The sequence below is a fragment of the Thalassophryne amazonica genome, chromosome 10, assembly GCF_902500255.1.
Source record: "Thalassophryne amazonica chromosome 10, fThaAma1.1, whole genome shotgun sequence".
In the NCBI taxonomy this organism is placed as follows: Eukaryota; Metazoa; Chordata; class Actinopteri; order Batrachoidiformes; family Batrachoididae; genus Thalassophryne; species Thalassophryne amazonica.
In genome coordinates, this window is record NC_047112.1 from 99930931 (window position 1) to 99955018 (window position 24088).

At 41.5% G+C, this 24088-nt stretch overlaps 1 protein-coding gene and 1 pseudogene across 3 annotated transcripts in view; both read left to right on the forward strand.

The window, feature by feature from the left end:
• Positions 1-10515, forward strand: part of tubgcp5 (tubulin, gamma complex associated protein 5) — a 69901-nt gene extending 59386 nt beyond the window's left edge. For all 3 annotated transcript variants that reach the window (XM_034180616.1, XM_034180617.1, XM_034180618.1), the window contains 6 exons: positions 1705-1856; positions 6931-7056; positions 7597-7685; positions 9869-9969; positions 10077-10147; positions 10179-10515. In XM_034180616.1, coding sequence (XP_034036507.1) covers positions 1705-1856; positions 6931-7056; positions 7597-7685; positions 9869-9969; positions 10077-10123 — 515 coding nt within the window. In that variant the 3' untranslated portion in view covers positions 10124-10147; positions 10179-10515. The remainder of the gene's footprint in view (positions 1-1704; positions 1857-6930; positions 7057-7596; positions 7686-9868; positions 9970-10076; positions 10148-10178) is intronic.
• An 11405-nt stretch (positions 10516-21920) lies between these two features.
• LOC117519287 overlaps positions 21921-24088 on the forward strand; it is a 30991-nt pseudogene continuing 28823 nt past the window's right edge.

Below are 24088 nucleotides of genomic sequence, written 5' to 3' on the forward strand. Positions count from 1 at the left end.
GGATGATCCAGAGGAAGCATGGGAGAAGGTCATGTGGTCAGATTAGACCAGAATAGAGATTTTTGGAATCAACTCCACTTACTATGTTTAGAGGATGAGAACAACCCCAGGAAAACCATCCCAACCATGAAGCATGGGGGTGGAAACATCATACTCTGGGGTGCCCTTCTGCAAAGGGGACAGGACAACTGCACCGTATTGAGGGAGGATGGATGGGGTCATGTATTGCGAGATTTTGGCAAACAACCTCCTTCCCTCAGTAAGGGCATTGAAGATGGGTCATGGCTGGGTCTTCCAGCATGACAATGACCCCAAACACACAGCCAGGGCAACTAAGGAGGGGCTCCGTAAGAAGAATTTCAAGGTTCTGGAGTGGCCTGGCCAGTCTCCAGACCTGAACTCAACAGAAAATCTTTGGAGGGAGCTGAAACTCCAAACCTAAAAGATTTGGAGAAGATCTGTATGGAAGAGTGGACCAAAATTCCTGCTGCAGTGTGTGCAAGCCTGGTGAAAAACTACAGGAAACGTTTGACCTCTGTAATTGCAAACAAAGGCTACTGTACCAAATATTAACATTGATTTTCACAGGTGTTGAAATACTTATTTGCAGCAGTAACATACAAATAAATTATTTAAAAAATCATACATTGTGAGTCACGGAATTTTTTTAGGTTATGTCTCTCACAGTGGACATGCACCTAAGATGAAAATTTCAGACCCCTCCATGATTTCTAAGTTGGAGAGCTTGCAAAAATCGCAGGGTGTTCAAATACTTATTTTCCTCACTGTATTAATCCTATTAACCAATAATTTGCACCACTTTTTACCAAAATTATGTACTTACATTGAGCTTACTAAATAAAATCACACACACATGCACTCACGCTTTTAATATATCAATGATTCACCACCCCCAGCCGGATTGGCGTGTAAGCCTAGAATGTAAAAACCAATGTCCATTGTTTAGTGTTGTTAGCTAATATATGTAGCTTCTCTAAAAATATTAGTTCTGTCAATGTTTGGTTTTGGTGCTGTTCATCCTTGACCCAACGTACATAAGCATACCAAATGGAAAATGTCAGCTCTCCACTGTTTGTGTGTGATCAAAATTGCACGCACACATAGCTTTTTGTCTTTTCTGTATTCAACTGTAAGCAGTTCCTTTATTTTGCCAAACAGACATGGCAGAAGACATTAAAAGCAGTAAGCTTTTCACTTATTGTACCAGGCGCATGACACTTAAATCACTCATGGTAACAGCAACATAACACTTAACTAAACTGACTAATCCAATTGAACTACAAAAACAAAGTAAATCAATAACACTAACAACAATATTAAACAAACATGAACCACAATAACATTTAAAAAACCCCAAACCTCGAACTCCCATGGTGCATTGCAGCACAATGTCCATTTTTTACTGGTTAATTAAAATCGCTAATTTCTAAAAAAAAAAAAAAAGACACCTGTCCTATCAACTTTCATTTCCGCAGCGTTCATCCGTGACCCCAAAATACATAAGCATACCAAATGGAAAATGTCAGCTCTTCCCGGTTTCGCAGTGATCAAAGCTATATACATGCATGCACACAGAGGCTACTTGGCTATAATATATGTATATGTGTGTGTATATGTATGTATATTAAAAAATTCATGAGGAATTCATAATTTTGACATATAAAATGTGGTTGTTTCTTACAGATTTAACAGGTGTCACTAAAAAGTTTGAGGAAGGTCTGGCTGAAGAAGTAAAAGTCAAAGAGCCGATAAACCAGCAGATTCACCGGATGTGTCTTCTGAGGGTCAAACTGATGCACTTTGTCAACAGCCTTCACAACTACATCATGACCAGGGTGAGAGGAATGATGAAAATGGTGCATTAATTGGGGATATCGCGACCCAGTTTTAAGGGTCTTATTCAAGTCCTGTAGTATTTGTTGTCATGTGTTACTCTGTCAGATACTGATATTTGACAGGATTATTATGTTTTTCTATTTTTTAATTAAATGATACACATCATGCTCAAACGAGAGTTACGAATGTAACTACGGTTCTATGAATTCCGGATGACCGCCAGAGGGCGGTGCTTTAGCACCTGGATAACTACATGTGCGCAGCACAGAGGTCGAGAATATATACCAACAAAGTCACACCATTGAATGTGACCTGGGTGACGTCACTGATTAGGCCACAGCATAACCCCAGATCCGTCAGAATTCCATCGCAAACAATCCCCAGCGACTGAGAGGGCATGGAGCTCTCCCACCCGCTTAGCCGAAGACAGTGCAAGTAGAAAGGCAGTCTTCACTGACACCCATTTAAGATCAGCACTTTCAACTGGTTCGAAAGGGGATAAGCTTAAACCTTCCAGGACTAGAGGAAGGTCCCATGAAGGTACGCGTGCAAGCCTTGGAGGCCACAAACGTAGAGCACCTTTCAAAAAACGACACACTAAGGTGTGAACCCACTGACCGGCCATCAACGTAGACGTGCCGGGCAGAGATTGCAGCAACATAAACCTTCAAGGTAGCGACAGAAAGTCCTTTCTCCAGCAGTTCTTGTAAATATGTGAGGAGAATAGGCACAGGGCAATGCTCCGGGTCTAACTTTTGTTTCTCACACCACCGCGCAAACAGCTTCCATCTGTTGTCATACAAAGCCCTGGTAGAAGCAGCACGTGAATTAAGGATAGTCTGAACAACAGCCTGGTCACAAGAACTTAACAAGGAGTCATACAGTTGAAGGCGTTCTGGGTGAGGGTGCCAAATCCTCCCCTGTAGCTGTGACAACAAATCCTTCCTCTCCGGGAGAGCCCAAGGTTCTCCCTCGAGGAGTTTGTAAATCATGGGAAACCAAATCCTCCCAGGCCAGAATGGAGCAACCAGCAGCACCCTGTGGCTGCTCTGATCTATCCTGTGCAGTGTCAACATCAGCAGCGGGAGAGGAGGGAAGGCATAAAGGAGGCAATCCGGCCACGGGTGAGCCAATGCATCCTGAATCACACATTCAATTTACTTCCTTGTTCCAAAGAAGGATGGCGGCTTTTGTCCTATCCTCGATCTCCGACGTCTGAATCGTTATATCAAAGTGCTGCAGTTTCACATGCTCCGCACAGTAGACGTCCTTCAAACTATCACACCAGGAGACTGGTTCACAAGTGTCGACTTAAAAGACGCCTATTTCCATGTGCCAGTGGCGCCTCATCACAGGCAGTTTCTCCGCTTTGCTTTCTAAGGTCAGGCATACCAGTTCAGGGTGCTTCCTTTCGGCCTCTCTCTTGCCCCTCGTACATTTACCAGATGTATGGCTGTAGCACTAGCCCCACTGCAAGCTCTTGGATTAAGAATCCTACCCTACTTAGACGATTGGCTTGTCTGCGCTCCGACTCAGGAGCAGGCGCACAACGACACAGCTCTTCTACTGAACCATGTCTCTCATTTAGGACTCACAGTGAACTTTGCAAAGAGTTCTCTTGTTCCCAGTCAACAAACGACCTTCATCGGCATTGCCATCAACTCCCTGACTATGACTGCATCGCCATCCCCGCAGAGAGTGGACGATGTAATTCGTCTCGTCTCACACATTCAACGGGCTGTGACGCTGCCTTTTGGTTTGCTGCTCCGGTTGATGGGAAAATTGACTGCAATGTCGCTAGTGGTACCTTTGGGACTTCTGTTCTTACGTCCCCTACAGATTTGGATCAACAACCTAGGCCTCAACTCGAAGTTGCATCAGCACAGGCTTGTACGACTCTCCAACCAGTGCCTTCTGCACCTCAAACCCTGGGAGAACATGGACTTCATCTGCAAGGGTGTCCCTCTAGGCTCTGTTCTTTCTCGCCGAGAGGTGGTTGTTACAGATGCATCACTCAAAGGTTGGGGGGCCGTGTGGAATCACAGGATGGTGAGGGGTGTCTGGAGTCCCCAGGAGAGACTCCAACATAAACGTGCTGGAGCTTCGCGCTGTGCGACTGGCTCTCAAGCATTTCCTCCCAGCCCTGAGAGGAAGACATGTTCTTGTCCGGTCGGACAACACGTCAACAGTCTATCACATAAACCATCAAGGGGGCACCAGGTCCAATCACTCATTGGCAGAAATTTGGAAGCTTCTCTTATGGGCGTTGCCTCGCCTTCAGAGTGTCAGAGCAGTTCATCTGCCCGGTGTACAGAACAGCGCAGCGGATTTACTCTCCAGACAGAAACCACCACCGGGAGAGTGGAGACTGAACCCGATTGTGGTCCAAATGATCTGGCAGAAATATGGTGCAGCGGAAGTGGACCTTTTCGCTTCAAGCACCTCAACACATTGCCCACGATGGTACTCCCTCTTGGAACCAGACAGCCCGCTGGGGCAGGATGCATTGGCTCACCCATGGCCGGATTGCCTCCTTTATGCCTTCCCTCCTCTCCCGCTGCTGATGTTGACACTGCCAAGGCATGGGAGGATTTGGTTTCCCATGATTTACAAACTCCTCGAGGGAGAACCTTGGGCTCTCCCGGAGAGGAAGGATTTGTTGTCACAGCTACAGGGGAGGATTTGGCACCAGTTTCGAACCAGTTGAAAGTGCTGATCTTAAATGGGTGTCAGTGAAGACTGCCTTTCTACTTGCACTGTCTTTGGCTAAGCGGGTGGGAGAGCTCCATGCCCTCTCAGTCGCTGGGGACTGTTTGAGATGGAATTCTGACGGATCTGGGGTTACGCTGTGGCCTAATCAGTGACGTCACCCAGGTCACATTCAATGGTGTGACTTTGTTGGTATATATTCTCGACCTCTGTGCTGCGCACATGTAGTTATCCAGGTGCTAAAGCACCGCCCTCTGACGGTCAGGAGGAATGAAATAGAACCATCCATTAAGCTGACTTTACATATAACTGCAGGTTCTTCTCAGGAGTGGGAAAACATACAGAGAGGCATTCAGAAGGTTAAATTCAATAAAGTTTTCCTCACCAACAAAGGCGTCTAAGTTACTGCTTTCCAAAACCCTACCAATTGTCCATTATACAGGAACAACAGTGGTGCCAGTTGGAATTTGTTCAGTAATTTTGACTACTACTACTTCTTTTGGCCGATATTTATAAGAAACCATGGGAGACCATGGAGGAGGACTATTGGGCGGCCTCGAAGAAATTCTGGCAAACCGTCCGATGCCTCAGGAGGCGGAAGCAGCTCTCCACCAGCACTGTCTACGGTGCGGGTGGGGAGCTGTTGACCCTGACTGGGGATGTTGTCGGGTGGTGGAAGGAATACTTCGAGGATCTCCTCAATCCCATCGTCACGTCTTCCGAAGAGGAAGCAGAGACTGGGGACTCAGAGGCAGACTCATCCATTACCCAGGCCAAAGTCACCGAGGTGGTTAGAAAGCTCCTCGGTGGCAAGGCTCCTGGGGTGGATGAAATCCGTCCTGAGTACCTTAAGTCTCTGGATGTTGTGGGACAGTCTTGGCTGACACGCCTCTGCAACATCGCGTGGCGGTCGGGGACAGTGCCTCTGGATTGACAGACTGGGGTGGTGGTCTCTCTGTTTAAGAAGGGGGACCAGAGGGTGTGTTCCAACTACAGGGGGATCACACTCCTAAGCCTCCCCGGTGAGGTCTATTCCAGAGTACTGGAGAGGAGAATTCGACCGATAGTCAAACCTCGGATTCAGGAGGAGCAGTGTGGTTTTCGTCCTGGTTGCGGCACACTGGACCAGCTCTGCTTTGTGGATCTGGAGAAGGCGTTCGTCCGTGTCCCTCGGGGCACCCTATGGGGGGTGAGTACGGGGTCCGGGGTCCTTTGCTAAGGGCTATCCGATCCCTGTACAACCGCAGCAGGAGCTTGGTTCGTATTGCCGATAGTAAGTCAAACCTGTTTCCAGTGCATGTTGGCCTCCGCCAGGGCTGCCCTTTGTCACCGGTTCTGTTCATTATTTTTATGGACAGAATTTCTGGGTGTAGAGGGGGTCTGGTTTGGGAACCACAGAATCTCGTCTCTGCTGTTTGCGGTTGATGTGGTTCTGTTGGCTTCGTCAAATCAGGACCTTCAGCGTGCACGGGTGCGGTTTGTAGCCGAGTGTGAAGTGTCCGGGATGAAAGTCAGCACCTCCAAATCCAAGGCCATGGTTCTCAACCGGACAAAGGTGCTTTGCCCTCTACAGGTCGGTGGAGTGTCCTTGCCTCAAGTGGAGGAGTTTAAGTATCTTTGGGTCTTGTTCACGAGTGAGGGACGGATGGAGCGTGAGATCGATAAACGGATCGGTGCAGCGTCTGCAGTGATGCGGTCGCTGTATTGGACCGTCGTGGTGAAGAGAGAGCTGAGTAGGGGGGCAAAGCTCTCGATTTACCAATCGATCTACATTCCGATCCTGGCTCATGACCAAAAGAACAAGATCGCGAGTACAAGCGGCCGAGATGAGTTTCCTCCGCAGGGTGGCTGGGCGCTCCCTTAGAGATAGGGTGAGGAGCTCAGTCACTCGGGAGGAGCTCGGAGTCGAGCCACTGCTCCTCCATGGTGAAAGGAGCCAGTTGAGGTGGCTCGGGCATCTTTTCCGGATGCCCCCTGGACGCTTCGCTGGAGAGGTGTTCCGGGCACTTCCCATTGGTAGGAGGCCCCGGGGAAGACCCAGGACACGCTGGAGGGACTACGTCTCTCGGCTGGCTTGGGAACGCGTTGGGGTTCCCCCGGAGGAGCTGGGGGAGGTGTGTGTGGATTGGGAGGTCTGGGCGGCTTTGCTTGAGCCCTTGACTCCGGATAAAGTGGTAGAAAATGGATGGATGGATGGTATAAGAAACCAGTAGGTGTAGTGCAGTGGTACAAAAGAACAAGGGATCAGTTCCAAACTCCACAAGTTGTTTTATATACTACATAAAAATAAGAGGACAAGTGCTTGGAATTTGAGATTTGTTGCTTATTATATAATCATAAATCTATTATGACATATCTTGACAGATTTTGCACAGCACAGGATTGGAGTTTCAGCATCAAGTTCAGGAAGCCAAGGATCTAGACCAGCTGATTAAAATTCATTACAGATATTTAGCAACTATTCATGACCGTTGCCTGCTGAGGGAGAAGGTAAGGCATGAATTTTTGTAAAACATCTGGAAAAGCTCCCAGAGGAGCAAATTTTATCAGATCATCAACTAACCAATCATTATCCACATCACTGCAGTCAAATCAACACTTTTCAGGAGCTACAGATGGTGCCCTCCAGAAGTATTGGAGGTATTATACCAAAGGTGGCCCATTACTTATGCAACCCATTGTCTTGGCTTTTCTATTTTTTATTTTATATCAAGATGTAGAGCTTTGCTTTGAGTTTGAGCTAAAGGAAGATAATTTTATAAATTTTTATATTAAGAAGCCTGAGTTACATTTTGTATATGAAATGGCATAATCAAATTAAAATGTGTGAAATTTCAAGGGTCCCAAAAGGTTTGGAGGGCACTGTACATAATTGCTGTATCATATTGTATTTTCAATCAATAATGAGATCACTGAGTAGATCACATTGTATTTTCATGTTATTATATTTCCTGGTTGTATTTGAGCTGTAAATGTGGAGTACAACAGTTCCCTTATTACCCGTTTTTCACAGCATTCATGTTTTCACAGGTGAGTTTTGTGAAGGAGGCAATAATGAAGGTTCTTAATCTTGTCCTCATCTTCTCAGACCGATGGCAAACTGGATTTGGAGCCTGGAAGTAAGAGCTTTCACACGCAACATAATTTTAAATGGTTACAGCTTTTTCTCTCTCTTCATTTCACCAAATGCTGAAATTTCTTGCAAGTGTTTCTCATTTTGCCTTTGAGAAACTGCTTTAAATTCATTTCCAACAGATTTAGACATTTAAACTTTCAAATCCATTTCAATCAGATATGTTCTTGTTCACTAGCTTTACATGTTTCATAGTAAATGTTTTTAACTTGGCTTTAATTTGGATTAACTTCACATGATCTCATTTTAAATGTTTGTTGTTAAAGAAAGTGCTTTTTTCTTTACGTGTGGTTCAAATCAGATGGATTTAAGCAGCTATAAATCATCTGCAAACAGGTTTGTACTGGCTTTTTGAGCCAATTGTCAGAAACTGGTTTGACTTCTTTCTTTATTTTTACACAAACAAACAATAACTTCAGATTTTGGGTTGGTGTTTGCGGGGATTAAAGTTGTTCGTCGCTATGATGGATTTCTATCAGTTGGGGCTGCCAAAAGGCCATATATGAGATGCAGACCCGATGAGAATTTAAAGAAGGGTGGGGGCTTTTTAGACTGTTTATTATAATCTGCAGGTTCATCAATCAGCTGTTTCTGTTTGCTCTTGTTGAAAGTGGTATTGTCTTGGGTTTGTGAGCTTTATACCTACATTATAGATTAAACTGAATTTTTATTGTAGCGCTTCTAAAGGATCACGGTGCCTGTGCGTCCTGTCCGGCTTTGGAGGAGCTGCGTCATCTAATGGAATTAAGGTTTAATGCGTGGACAGGATGTGCACGCACAGTCCAACCATGCACGCACAGTCCAGCCATGCACGCACACTAGATGCGTCCTCTTCAGCTACAGCGGAGTTGTACGAACCGGATTTATTGTATTTTTCGGTTTTTATTTATTTATTTTTCTGAGGACCGCTGTGGAAATAAGTCTGCTACTGTGCCTGCAACGCCCCTCGTGCACGCAGTGACAGCAGGCAACACTATGGACGAGGCCATCCGGATTTATTATTTTTATTCTCATTGTCTGTGAGGACATCATTGCAAGTTGAGAGATGCAGCTCCTGTATATCATCAGATATGCAAGTTTTATGCAGAAATGCAGATTTCCGGTTTTTGAAATTCCCCCAACAAAAAGTCTGATTTTTGCATCTGACATGGATCCGTGGATTGTTCCGCGGCTCCACCACGAATGACTGCCTTCGCAGTCTTCGTCGACCAGCGTGGCCTGCATCAGTAATACATTGTTCTGACCTCTAACGTGTCCAAAAGCTGCATTGACACATTGTTTAAATCAGTCCTTGATATTTTTCCACAGTGTGAGCCGCGGTGTTATCTGGTTTCAAAAAACAGCATTTTTAGACTTAGAAATGTTTATTCCTCACTAACACAACGCTAACTATTAATACAAAATAATGAATAGTCTGATGGGCTGCCACTGTCTGCATCCCAGCATCCCTCGTGCAAGTTGGGGAAACCCCCACATGATCTATGACGATATCATAGATCATGCCACTATCGTAAGTAGTTCAAGGTCGGCGTCTGTTGATTTAAAATTTTCCTCCTCAGAGGAAATTTTTAAAACATTTTTCTAAACGGTTCAAATTTTGATTATATTGGCAGTGTCATATTATAAATCCCCTAATTAAAGGCTAATAAATAAAATTATAGTGGTGCCAAAGCAAATTCTTTTTATGACTTAAATCTTTAAAAAAATCCAAAGGATGTACACTTAAAAAAATAAAATAATAAAAAAAATTTCACATTATATAAACTAAACCTGGACTTTTTATGTTTATGTTGTTAGCTTGTGCTGCTGTCATTTTATAATATATGTTATGTTACGAATGTAATGAAAATAATTAATTGAAGCCAGAGTTGAACTTAACTGGTTTTATCTCGGAACATTTTTCTGATGTCCTGTTTTCCTCGACTTTTCATTTCAGTTTGCAATTAGTTTTCAGTTGGCAGTATAAGAGCCTTTTTTGCCAGAATGTGAAATAAACAGAACATACACATATGTCATTACAACTGCAACATGATTATGCAGGAACGTTACTGATTACTGTAAAATCGGCAACCGTTTCAAGGCAGAAAACCACCACTCGTGCATCTTTTCTGTGCTACTGTGTCATTCTGTGCTTGTTATGTCTAAATATTGTTTATTTTTTGTTTGTAGGATTGAGTCCATTGATAAAATGGAGTCAGATTTCAAAAACTGTCACATGTTCCTGGTGACGATACTGAATAAGGCTGTATGTCGCGGCTCATTTCCTCACTGTAAGTTTATCACTGGTTGCTTCTCTGATTAGCTGCTTGTGCATTTATATACATGCATATTGACAGATTTGATGGTGATTTTTTTTTCTTTTTTTTTTTTTTTACAGTGGAGTCTCTCGCTCTCTCTCTGATGGCTGGGTTTGAGCAGTGCTGAAGAAGAGGATGGACTAAACTCCTCATCTCCTCTGTGTCCAACAGCACTGCTGTCGTTCTGTAACGTGTCCACTTGCACTGATACAGATGGATTTGGACAACTTAAAAACATACAGACCTGCACATTGGTTTGATCATTTATATAAAAGCAACTGCCTGTAAAGTGTTTTGAACTCTTGAGTTGTTAATATTATGTAGAATATGTACAGTATTGTCCAGTCATTTACAGAATATTTAATGTGGCTAAAACTTTGAAAAAAGTAATGCACAGCTGCTAAACATCTACAATTTATAAATAAATGTGTGTGTGAAACTGCTTTTTTCACCTTTTAAAATATGTAATTTCTCATCTGTTGTCTCCTGCAGTCTATAAAAGAAAATCTGCTTGTGTTATCAGATTTTCATAATTATTTTATTACTAGGAGTGTAGCTGCATGTCAGATGTGAGATTACGTAGACATTTGGGCTATACACCAAGCCCCAAGTTCTACCCGTCAAAAATGGAAATGTGAATATTTTGTTAAATGTGCAAGGTGTGACTGACAAATTTATGTATTTATCTTCTTTTAGGAAATTTTTTTTTATATGTTAAATGCAGAAGGTAAAGTAATTAATGAAACTGTTAGCTTCTATTGTTTTATTGTATTGACTTAGAATAATGCATGATTCTACACATTCCAGTACTCTAGGTGGCAGTATGCACCTCTGAAGCTGGTTTACTATCTGCCAGTAAACATGAAGAAGAGGTTTTATGAAGTTTATTTCCAGGCTATGGCTCATGAACTGACCAAGGGAAGTGCCTTCAAACAGTGATCCATGATAGCACTGGAAATTCCACCTCCTTGAAAAGATCCGGATCTTATTGGTCCACTTATTTCTTTGGCCTGTTTGCGTGAACGTTTCACCGTTCATGTTTTTCTTGCTGAAACATGACTGATAATCCTGTTTTACTGACTGAGCTGCATGCATAAACGTGCACATAGAGCAGAGTGTTTGTGGTGCAGAGGGTCCATCACAGATTAAACCAGTCTGCCTGGATGGAGAGGTTTTTGAAGTCCTCCTGCCCAGAGACTACAGGCTTTCAAATCACATTCTACTCTGCAACTATCTGTGTCCGGATGGAGGAAAAACCCACATTACTACAAAGGTTTTCAGTCCTGCTCTTATGAGTAGGGAGACGTTGGCTGCATAGTTATTAAAAAGTGTAATCTATTCCTTTCCAAACATGGTGAAACTCAAAACAAGCAGGCGAAAGAAAAACTGTAATCCACTGAATGGATTAAATTTTATCAACAGGTATAGAGGACACAAAGTCTCACAGTGGGTTGATAATGACAGTGATGTTTCCAGCATGCTACCAAGACCAAGCAGCAGCAACTTGACGAAGTACAGCATTGATTAGAGGTGAGGCCTCATCATCATCTACAGTGGCCTCACTAGATGATGAAGGCCAGACCTGTTCCTTCTACTGCATGGCTTAGTTCCTCCTCCAGATCACAGGTATCGGTGCCATTTGTGAATTGAGCGCACTCCTGTGGATGTTGTGTTTAGCCTCTCAATGCATTCATCATTCTTGCCCATGGTGATGGAATCTTTTGTTAGACTAAATACATTTGTCAACAGCACGTGAATCCTCTCCAAGCAGTCCTCAAGGTGGCTTTGAACCCACAGATGGAAAAAGTGACCATGCTGGCAAAGATGGAGGTCCCGCAGTTAATCAAGGAAATGATTGCTTGCTGCTGCTCAAAGTTGTACTGGTTGTTGGTGGCAAAAGTTATGAGTGACCTGAAACCCATATTTCGAGAAGATCTGAGTAGCTGTACTGATCCATGTCATCGGCTTGGTGAGCTCTTCCATTGTAGGTGTGAACATGTATTTGAGGCCATTCACTGCACCATGAAAAGTGACTCCTCAGATCAGGTAGATGAACAAAACCACAAAGGGAAAGTGGCAGTTGAGATGCATTTTCTGACCAATGACAAGCTCCATGGCAAATCAAGTAAAACCCTCCAGGAATAAAATAATGAAGTATGGACTCGCAAACCCACCTCCGCCACGTTGCTGCCACAGCAACCACCATTCCAGAGTCCCACCATGTATGAAACACAGGCCACGACAAATTGTATGGGTCTGTTCCAATTGACTGTCCCATCCACATCCTGCATGTCTCCAGTTCCACTCAAAAAAAAAAAAGTGAGTGGAGGAGCTGGGAACGATGCAACATTTGCCTGTTTCATCATCAGTCACAGTTTGTCCACTCACATCTAGTGACTTCAGAATGTTCATGTATCCATCCCCTGACTTCTTTAAAGAAAACTGGCTGTAAAAGTGATGATTTAGTCATTTAAAATAAATTGCACCCAAATGTGTTGCAGGCCTTCAATGTGGGAATGAATGTATAATAACATTCAAGCACACAAAACAAGAAATATCTTGAGTTCATGCTGTCTGCAATAAAAAAGTCAGGGTAAAGAGCCCTCTCTTTTTAAACTTTCCATATAATCCCAACTTTTTCTGAGTTGGGGCTGTACAAAATTGCACAAAAACAAGTATACCACAATAATATGCACAAAGACTTAAATATTTTTAATTATAAATGTCTACATTTAAAACCTTTATACAAGTAGAAGTGGTAAACAGCAGTGTATCTACAAACTTTTGTTGTAATATGTTAATATGTGTCATAATAAATACATCAGTTGATTTAGATACCCCCCCCCAAAAAAAATAAAAATCCTGTATTTTGAAACCTAAATGTTGGCAGGACATAGTTGTGAGAAGACAGATGATTTTCGTTTGTTTCCATCGGGTTTGATACACTTGCAAATATATAAAATATATATATTTTATATATTTGCAAGTGTATATATATTATATTTTTTAACAGTATATATACACATACATATATTAGGGTGGTCCATAAAAATGGTCTCACTTTCTAAATTTGTTGTACCTAACATAAAAACACATCATGTACAATTTCATAAAACTCTAATAATTTTTACTGGTAGCACACAGCCCTTAAAGATTTTGCTCGCAATAACTTTGTCATATAGTATGGTCATTTCCCGATATTTCCAAATTATTTCTGTCAGTTTAATATTATGTCAGGACAGAAATTATGGCAATACATTGGAAAATCAAATCTTTTCATATCCCATAAAATAGTTAACACTAAAACATGAATTGTGAGATGCAGTTCTTCTCGTACATGTATCATGCTCCTACAATACCTACATACTGGGGTAGCGAAGATTTTGTAACAATCAAACATTGCATTTTCATTTTATTGATGAAACACTGTTTCATTATTGATAAATTTAAATAAGTCTATGCTTTATATATTTCCACATATATTTTGATCTAGCTCCAAACAATAATATTCTTTATGCCTTGCAGTACTTAATATTCAAAAATGTATGAATCAGCACAAGAACCAATTATACAGCTGTGTAACATAAGAGAACATCCTTTACATGATAATGATATTTAAGTTGCTTGCATCATGACCAAGACTTGCTGCTGTTTCAGTCAGAATATAGGTGGCACTTCTGTCTGTTGTTTTGGTCCTATCCAATGCTGCTGCAAGTCCTGGTGTTACAACAGCTTTAATTTTACTGGCTTTTTGTGGCACTGGCATAACAAATTCTTCATCTGGACTTTCTGTGTTCTCTTCACTCTGGCTGGAGACAGTGTCAGGTAGTGAGACATTAGATGGTCCAGGCTCCTCCAGTTTCTCTCTGTATTTTGCTTCTGCAGCTTTCCTCTTTCTGCTCTTTGTTCTTTGGCAGTTTGTATTTTATCTATGCCTGTCATGCATCCCCTTCTACCTTTCTCTCTCTGAGCAAGTAGGAACTGTCTGTCATCTTCAAACTTTATCATTGTTAGGACATCCTGATGTGTCATGTCAAACAAGTCCTCCAAAGAGTCACAAAACACTGTTTCATCTTTCTTCTGCTTGTCTGTATTGCGATTCATGGTCTTTTTCAATGTTTTCCATTTTCCGAACACCTTTTCTAACTTTGTGATCAGATGCTGCTTTGCCTTCAGTGGGATTCTAGCTCTCTCCCAAAAAGGAATTGCCATGTCTATAGAGGTCACAGCAGCATCATGGACAGTTTTCTTCAAATCAGTGTGTTTGAAGAAAAGTACCTTGAGTATTTGCCCATTTGAGGGCAATTTGTTTTTGTTTCCCTTTATTTCAGTCGGTGGAACCAATGAGGTATACAAATGTTCTACAACCCCTGGCAATAATTATGGAATCACCAGCCTCAGAGGATGTTCATTCAGTTGTTTAATTTTGTAGAAAAAAAAACAGATCACAGACATGACACAAAACTAAAGTCATTTCAAATGGCAACTTTCTGGCTTTAAGAAACACTATAAGAAATCAGGAAAAAAAAAATTGTGGCAGTCAGTAACGGCTACTTTTTTAGACCAAGCAGAGGGAAAAAAACATGGACTCACTCAATTCTGAGGAATAAATTATGGAATCACCCTGTAAATTTTCATCCCCAAAACTAACACCTGCATCAAATCAGATCTGCTCGTTAGTCTGCATCTAAAAAGGAGTGAACACACCTTGGAGAGCTGTTGCACCAAGTGGACTGACATGAATCATCAATCAATCAACTTTTTTTTTATATAGCGCCAAATCACAACAAACAGTTGCCCCAAGGCGCTCTATATTGTAAGGCAAGGCCATACAATAATTATGAAAAACCCCAACGGTCAAAACGACCCCCTATGAGCAAGCACTTGGCTACAGTGGGAAGGAAAAAAACTCCCTTTTAACAGGAAGAAACCTCCAGCAGAACCAGGCTCAGGGAGGGGCAGTCTTCTGCTGAGACTGGTTGGGGCTGAGGGAAAGAACCAGGAAAAAGACATGCTGTGGAGGGGGGCAGAGATCGATCACTAATGATTAAATGCAGAGTGATGCATACGGAGCAAAAAGAGAAAGAAACAGTGCATCATGGGAACCCCCCCACAGTCTACGTCTAAAGCAGCATAACCAAGGGATGGTCCAGGGTCACCTGATCCAGCCCTAACTATAAGCCTTAGCGAAAAGGAAAGTTTTAAGCCTAATCTTAAAAGTAGAGAGGGTATCTGTCTCCCTGAACTGAATTGGGAGCTGGTTCCACAGGAGAGGAGCCTGAAAGCTGAAGGCTCTGCCTCCCATTCTACTCTTACAAACCCTAGGAACTACAAGTAAGCCTGCAGTCTGAGAGCGAAGCGCTCTAATGGGGTAATATGGTACTACGAGGTCCCTAAGATAAGATGGGACCTGATTATTCAAAACCTTATAAGTAAGAAGAAGAATTTTAAATTCTATTCTAGAATTAACAGGAAGCCAATGAAGAGAGGCCAACACGGGTGAGATATGCTCTCTCCTGCTAGTCCCCGTCAGTACTCTAGCTGCAGCATTCTGAACCAACTGAAGGCTTTTTAGGGAACTTTTAGGACAACCTGATAATGAATTACAATAGTCCAGCCTAGAGGAAATAAATGCATGAATTAGTTTTTCAGCATCACTCTGAGACAAGACCCTTCTGATTTTAGAGATATTGCGTAAATGCAAAAAGGCAGTCCTTCATATTTGTTTAATATGCGCTTTGAATGACATATCCTGATCAAAAATGACTCCAAGATTTCTCACAGTATTGCTAGAGGTCAGGGAAATGCCATCCAGAGTAAAGATCTGGTTAGACACCATGCTTCTAAGATTTGTGGGGCCAAGTACAATAACTTCAGTTTTATCTGAGTTTAAAAGCAGGAAATTAGAGGTCATCCATGTCTTTATGTCTGTAAGACAATCCTGCAGTTTAGCTAATTGGTGTGTATCCTCTGGCTTCATGGATAGATAAAGCTGGGTATCATCTGCGTAACAATGAAAATTTAAGCAATACCGTCTAATAATACTGCCTAAGGGAAGCATGTATAAAGTGAATAAAATTGGTCCTAGCACAGAACCTTGTGGAACTCCATAATTAACTTTAGTCTGTGAAGAAGATTCCCCATTTACATGAACAAACTGTAATCTATTAGACAAATATGATTCAAACCACCGCAGCGCAGTGCCTTTAATACCTATGGCATGCTCTAATCTCTGTAATAAAATTTTATGGTCAACAGTATCAAAAGCAGCACTGAGGTCCAACAGAACAAGCACAGAGATAAGTCCACTGTCCGAAGCCATAAGAAGATCATTTGTAACCTTCACTAATGCTGTTTCTGTACTATGATGAATTCTAAAACCTGACTGAAACTCTTCAAATAGACCATTCCTCTGCAGGTGATCAGTTAGCTGTTTTACAACTACCCTCTCAAGAATCTTTGAGAGAAAAGGAAGGTTGGAGATTGGCCTATAATTAGCTAAGATAGCTGGGTCAAGTGATGGCTTTTTAAGTAATGGTTTAATTACTGCCACCTTAAAAGCCTGTGGTACATAGCCAACTAACAAAGATAGATTGATCATATTTAAGATTGAAGCATTAAATAATGGTAGGACTTCCTTGAGCAGCCTGGCAGGAATGGGGTCTAATAGACATGTTGATGGTTTGGATGAAGTAACTAATGAAAATAACTCAGACAGAACAATCGGAGAGAAAGAGTCTAACCAAATACCGGCATCACTGAAAGCAGCCAAAGATAACGATACATCTTTGGGATGGTTATGAGTAATTTTTTCTCTAATAGTCAAAATTTTGTTAGCAAAGAAAGTCATGAAGTCATTACTAGTTAAAGTTAATGGAATACTCAGCTCAATAGAGCTCTGACTCTTTGTCAGCCTGGCTACAGTGCTGAAAAGAAACCTGGGGTTGTTCTTATTTTCTTCAATTAGTGATGAGTAGAAAGATGTCCTAGCTTTACGGAGGGCTTTTTTTATAGAGCAACAAACTCTTTTTCCAGGCTAAGTGAAGATCTTCTAAATTAGTGAGACGCCATTTCCTCTCCAACTTACGGGTTATCTGCTTTAAGCTACGAGTTTGTGAGTTATACCACGGAGTCAGACACTTCTGATTTAAAGCTCTCTTTTTCAGAGGAGCTACAGCATCCAAAGTTGTCTTCAATGAGGATGTAAACTATTGACGAGATACTCTAACTCCCTTACAGAGTTTAGGTAGCTACTCTGCTCTGTGTTGGTATATGACATTAGAGAACATAAAGAAGGAATCATATCCTTAAACCTAGTACAGCGCTTTCTGAAAGACTTCTAGTGTAATGAAACTTTATTCCCTACTGCTGGGTAGTCCATCAGAGTAAATGTAAATGTTATTAAAAAATGATCAGACAGAAGGGAGTTTCAGGGAATACTGTTAAGTCTTCTATTTCCATACCATAAGTCAGAACAAGATCTAAGATATTAAAGTGGTGGGTGGACTCATTTACTTTTTTGAGCAAAGCCAATAGAGTCTAATAATAGATTAAATGCAGTGTTGAGGCTGTCATTCTCAGCATCTGTGTGGATGTTAAAATCGCCCACTATAATTATCTTATCTGAGCTAAGCACTAAGTCAGACAAAAGGTCTGAAAATTCACAGAGAAACTCACAGTAACGACCAGGTGGACGATAGATAATAACAAATAAAACTGGTTTTTGGGACTTCCAATTTGGATGGACAAGACTAAGAGACAAGCTTTCAAATGAATTAAAGCTCTGTCTAGGTTTTTGATTAATTAATAAGCTGGAATGGAAGATTGCTGCTAATCCTCCGCCCCGGCCCGTGCTACGAGCATTCTGACAGTTAGTGTGACTCGGGGGTGTTGACTCATTTAAACTAACATATTCATCCTGCTGTAACCAGGTTTCTGTTAGGCAGAATAAATCAATACGTTGATCAATTATTATATCATTTACCAACAGGGACTTAGAAGAGAGAGACCTAATGTTTAATAGACCACATTTAACTGTTTTAGTCTGTGGTGCAGTTGAAGGTGCTATATTATTTTTTCTTTTTGAATTTTTATGGTTAAATAGATTTTTGCTGGTTATTGGTGGTCTGGGAGCAGGCACCGTCTCTACGGGGATGGGGTAATGAGGGGATGGCAGGGGGAGAGAAGCTGCAGAGAGGTGTATAAGACCACAGCTCTGCCTCCTGGTCCCAATCATGGCTCCAACACGAGAGATGTCAATTGAAACAAAGGAGAGGATTATCAAACTCTTAAAAGAGGGTAAATCATCACGCAATGTTGCAAAAGATGTTGGTTGTTCACAGTCAGCTGTGTCTAAACTCTGGACCAAATACAAACAACATGGGAAGGTTGTTAAAGGCAAACATACTGGTAGACCAAGGAAGACATCAAAGCGTCAAGACAGAAAACTTAAAGCAATATGTCTCAAAAATCGAAAATGCACAACAAAACAAATGAACGAATGGGAGGAAACTGGAGTCAACGTCTGTGACCGAACTGTAAGAAACCGCCTAAAGGAAATGGGATTTACATACAGAAAAGCTCAACGAAAGGCATCATTAACACCTAAACAGAAAAAAAGGTTACAATGGGCTAAGGAAAAGCAATCGTGGACTGTGGATGACTGGATGAAAGTCATATTCAGTGATGAATCTCGAATCTGCACTGGGCAAGGTGATGATTCTGGAACTTTTGTGTGGTGCCGTTCCAATGAGATTTATAAAGATGACTGCCTGAAGAGAACATGTAAATTTCCACAGTCACTGATGATATGGGGCTGCATGTCAGGTAAAGGCACTGGGGAGATGGCTGTCATTACATCATCAATAAATGCACAAGTTTACGTTGATATTTTGGACACTTTTCTTATCCCATCAATTGAAAGGATGTTTGGGGATGATGAAATCATTTTTCAAGATGATAATGCATCTTGCCATAAAGCAAAAACTGTGAAAACATTCCTTGCAAAAAGACCCATAGGGTCAATGTCATGGCCTGCAAATAGTCCGGATCTTAATCCAATTGAAAATCTTTGGTGGAAGTTGAAGAAAATGGTCCATGACAAGGCTCCAACCTGCAAAGCTGATCTGGCAACAGCAATCAGAGAAAGTTGGAGCCAGATTGATGAAGAGTACTGTTTGTCACTCATTAAGTCCATGCCTCAGAGACTGCAAGCTGTTATAAAAGCCAGATGTGGTGCAACAAAATACTAGTGATGTGTTGGAGCGTTCTTTTGTTTTTCATGATTCCATAATTTTTTCCTCAGAATTGAGTGAGTCCATATTTTTTCCCTCTGCTTGGTCTAAAAAAGTAACGGTTACTGATTGCCACAATTTTTTTTTTCTTGATTTCTTATAGTATTTCTTAAAGCCAGAAAGTTGCCATTTGAAATGACTTTAGTTTTGTGTCATGTCTGTGATCTGCTTTTTTTCTACAAAATTAAACAACTGAATGAACATCCTCCGAGGCCGGTGATTCCATCATTTTTGCCGGGGGTTGTACTTCTAGTAGCTGACATGTTTTACTGAAGTTTGCAGTTAATGGTTAAGCATGTTAAGTCAGCAAGTGTATCTTTTTACATTTATCTCATGTTAGATTCACCATCACCAAAGATCTGAAAGAAAAGAAGCTGTGAATTGAAGCAAAAGTTTCAGCTTGTAGCCTAAAATAACATTTTTGAAAGTATGTTGTTTGTGAGAAACATTTAAACCAAGGTATAGTTTTAAATTGAATATAAAATTATACTTACACTCAGGTGGTTAACTTCTATCGTCTTTATAAGTGATGTGATTGCATAATGGATAACCTATTGCACGGGCACTCGGGCAGCGATAATTGATATATTTACAACCTTCAGCTATGATGTGCTACCTCTAAATATTAATGTATGACAAAAATATTTGGCAGGCTTTCTTTTTTCCTGAAGCATCATAAAATGAAGGGGTGAGTAATGAATTTCCAACTTTTATTTTTTTGAACCACCCTAATATATATATATATATATGTGTATGTATGTGTCTGTGTGTGTATATATATACTGTTAAAAAATATATATATATACTTGCAAATATATAAAAAAATATATAATTATATACACTCAACAAAAATATAAACGCAACACTTTTGGTTTTGCTCCCATTTTGTATGAGATGAACTCAAAGATCTAAAACTTTTTCCACATACACAATATCACCATTTCCCTCAAATATTGTTCACAAACCAGTCTAAATCTGTGATAGTGAGCACTTCTCCTTTGCTGAGATAATCCATCCCACCTCACAGGTGTGCCATATCAAGATGCTGATTAGACACCATGATTAGTGCACAGGTGTGCCTTAGACTGCCCACAATAAAAGGCCACTCTGAAAGGTGCAGTTTTATCACACAGCACAATGCCACAGATGTCGCAAGATTTTAGGGAGCGTGCAATTGGCATGCTGACAGCAGGAATGTCAACCAGAGCTGTTGCTCGTGTATTGAATGTTCATTTCTCTACCATAAGCCGTCTCCAAAGGCGTTTCAGAGAATTTGGCAGTACATCCAACCAGCCTCACAACCGCAGACCACGTGTAACCACACCAGCCCAGGACCTCCACATCCAGCATGTTCACCTCCAAGATCGTCTGAGACCAGCCACTCGGACAGCTGCTGAAACAATCGGTTTGCATAACCAAAGAATTTCTGCACAAACTGTCAGAAACCGTCTCAGGGAAGCTCATCTGCATGCTCGTCGTCCTCATCGGGGTCTCGACCTGACTCCAGTTCATCGTCGTAACCGACTTGAGTGGGCAAATGCTCACATTCGCTGGATTTTGGCACGTTGGAGAGGTGTTCTCTTCACGGATGAATCCTGGTTCACACTGTTCAGGGCAGATGGCAGACAGCGTGTGTGGCATCATGTGGGTGAGCAGTTTTCTGATGTCAGTGTTGTGGATTGAGTGGCCCATGGTGGCGGTGGGGTTATGGTATGGGCAGGCGTCTGTTATGGACGAAGAACACAGGTGCATTTTATTGATGGCATTTTGAATGCACAGAGATACCGTGACGAGATCCTGAGGCCCATTGTTGTGCCATACATCCAAGAACATCACCTCATGTTGCAGCAGGATAATGCACGGCCCCATGTTGCAAGGATCTGTACACAATTCTTGGAAGCTGAAAATGTCCCAGTTCTTGCATGGCCGGCATACTCACCGGACATGTCACCCATTGAGCATGTTTGGGATGCTCTGGACCGGCGTATACGACAGCGTGTACCAGTTCCTGCCAATATCCAGCAACTTCGCACAGCTATTGAAGAGGAGTGGACCAACATTCCACAGGCCACAATTGACAACCTGATCAACTCTATGCGAAGGAGATGTGTTGCACTGCATGAGGCAAATGGTGGTCACACCAGATACTGACTGGTATCCCCCCCCCCAATAAAACAAAACTGCACCTTTCAGAGTGGCCTTTTATTGTGGACAGTCTAAGGCACACCTGTGCACTAATCATGGTGTCTAATCAGCATCTTGATATGGCACACCTGTGAGGTGGGATGGATTATCTCAACAAAGGAGAAGTGCTCACTATCACAGATTTAGACTGGTTTGTGAACAATATTTGAGGGAAATGGTGATATTGTGGATGTGGAAAAAGTTTTAGATCTTTGAGTTCATCTCATACAAAATGGGAGCAAAACCAAAAGTGTTGCGTTTATATTTTTGAGTGTATATACACTTGCATATACCTTTAAAAAAAATAATAAAATAAATAAATAAATAAATATATATATATATAAAATATGTCTGTGTTCCCACTAATCACCCCCCATACACGGCTTCCCCTGTACATTCCTCCTGTATGATTCCTCCAGGTTTCCGCCCTAGTGGAGGCGGTTGGTATTGCGCCTGTTTGAGAGACAGGAACTCCCGGCGCTGCTCCTCTCCACCGCCCATGATAGTAACACCGACACAGGGAAGAGTTCTACAACTACCGAGCTAAAAAAAAAAAAAAAAAAATTGGTTTGAGGACGAACAAACGTGAACGTTTGCGTCTCCAGAGGGATTAAGACAAATGGCGTTCTGAACTGGTTTTTCACGTCCAAAGTTTCCCTGCTGATCCACTCCGGGTGAGTAGAACTGGATCAACCGTGAAGTTGGTTTTATAGCGATTCCAGCTAACTTACCCACAGTGGGAGGAAAAAAAGTTACGGCTTTGGGTGTAGCCTTTCGAACAGCGCGCTATTAAAAGCTGTTCGGTTAAAAACAAACAGAAATAAATCATATGTTTATCGAATGATTATGTGAAGGAGGTTGTTGCGTGGGTTTCAGGCCCGAGCTGTGACTAATCTCAGGCCACGGCGGCACACACCACTAACCACCGACTAACCCTTTTCATTTTTATTTTGTTAATTTCAATAACTCACTTTTTTTAAACCTTGTGCAGTGATTTGTTGTTTTACGAAAAGTTAATCACTGTTTGAACGGCAGTGAAGAATTGTGTGAATTACGAGTTACACTTCATTAAAAATCAAATTTTGTCAGCGAGTGAAAATTTAAGTTTAAACAACTATGTATGTTTTTGTATTTGTTTTTCTTTACTGTGTGATTCACTTCTTCCTTCTTCCTTTGGGAAGCTGCAGCTGGACAGTTGCGTTCAGGAACCTACCTGTATTTTCCAAACTGCTCATGATGCATTCATGGCCCAGGTTGTAAGAATACAAATGCTATATGTTCCATGCTGTTTATGCTGAACTCAGTGTAAATACAGCTGCATCAAGTACCAATTTAAAACTCCTAACTCACCAGAACACAGTTTACTTTGTTTTGAAAAATAGTTACTTCAATTTTCACACAGTCAGATCAGTCAATCTACTTTACGCAGAGGCCATTTTTGGAAAGCAATATATTCTTCAAAAGGCCACATTGTCTTGTTTTTCAAATGTCCATTTACTAATCATAAGATAGTAGAGCACGTGGATTTTTTTCTTTTTTGTCTTGTCATGGATCTTAGAAATTGGGGTGTATTTCATTGTCTACCGGCACTACATATGCCCAGTGGTGGTGTATTGTATGGCTCGCTGCAATGTCACTTTCGGTTTTCGTCCACATCACTGGTGTGAAATAGAGCCCGACCAATATGGATTTTTTTTTAGGCCAATGCTGATAACAATATTTGGATGAAAAAAATGCCGATAATCGATAAAATGGCTGATTTGCCAATAGCCAATAAATCAGCCGATATTATTATTATTTTTTTTAAATGTTCTTTTGTTGGACCCTTAACAATAAAGGTATGAGCTAAAAGCTGAAGCTTTGTCCTCATATTGATTAACTTTATAACAGAAAAGAATTTTCAAGTTCAAAACAATGTAATCAAGAATTAAACCTTTGTGAAATTAGCAAATACATATCCTTAAAAAGAGTTGTGAAATACATCTGATCTTGTAGCTCTTGTTGTTGCAACTTAGATATACGTAGGTTCAGGATAAGGATATAGGTCCTTATAAACTCACTTGTGCTTTTGTCAGCCGATCAGTGCAGTGTGACGGTGAACTACGAGGGCCGGTGATGAACACATTTAAGCAGGGGTGTAACCATCTCTCAGTTGAATGGAGTCAGAGCTCCATCCACTGGACAAATGGTGCAATGACATTTTACATTGCCGACACAAACATTATTTCATTAACTATTCTGTTTGAGAAATTATCGGCGTTCTATCGGCCAAATTTCGGCTGATAGTGAGTACTTTGAAAAGGGCTTATATCGGCCGATAATATCGGCCAGCCGATATATCGGTCGGGCTCTAGTGTGAAAACACACAGCCGGTGCCTCATTGGTTCAGTTTGCAACCTCAGTTGTCACGTTAATGCTCGGGCATGAATGTGGCAATGAAATATTCATTCTGAATGGGTCCAGTAGGTATCAGAGGAACTGGTGCCATATTGGAACTGGGTTTCTGTGTCCATTTTTTTTCTTTTTCACTCATGGCACACCTTTGTGTGGCTTGTGGTAAACTGTTTCAGACTAACATTGTGTAACTGAAATGTCAAACTGTCTTTAGTATGCTA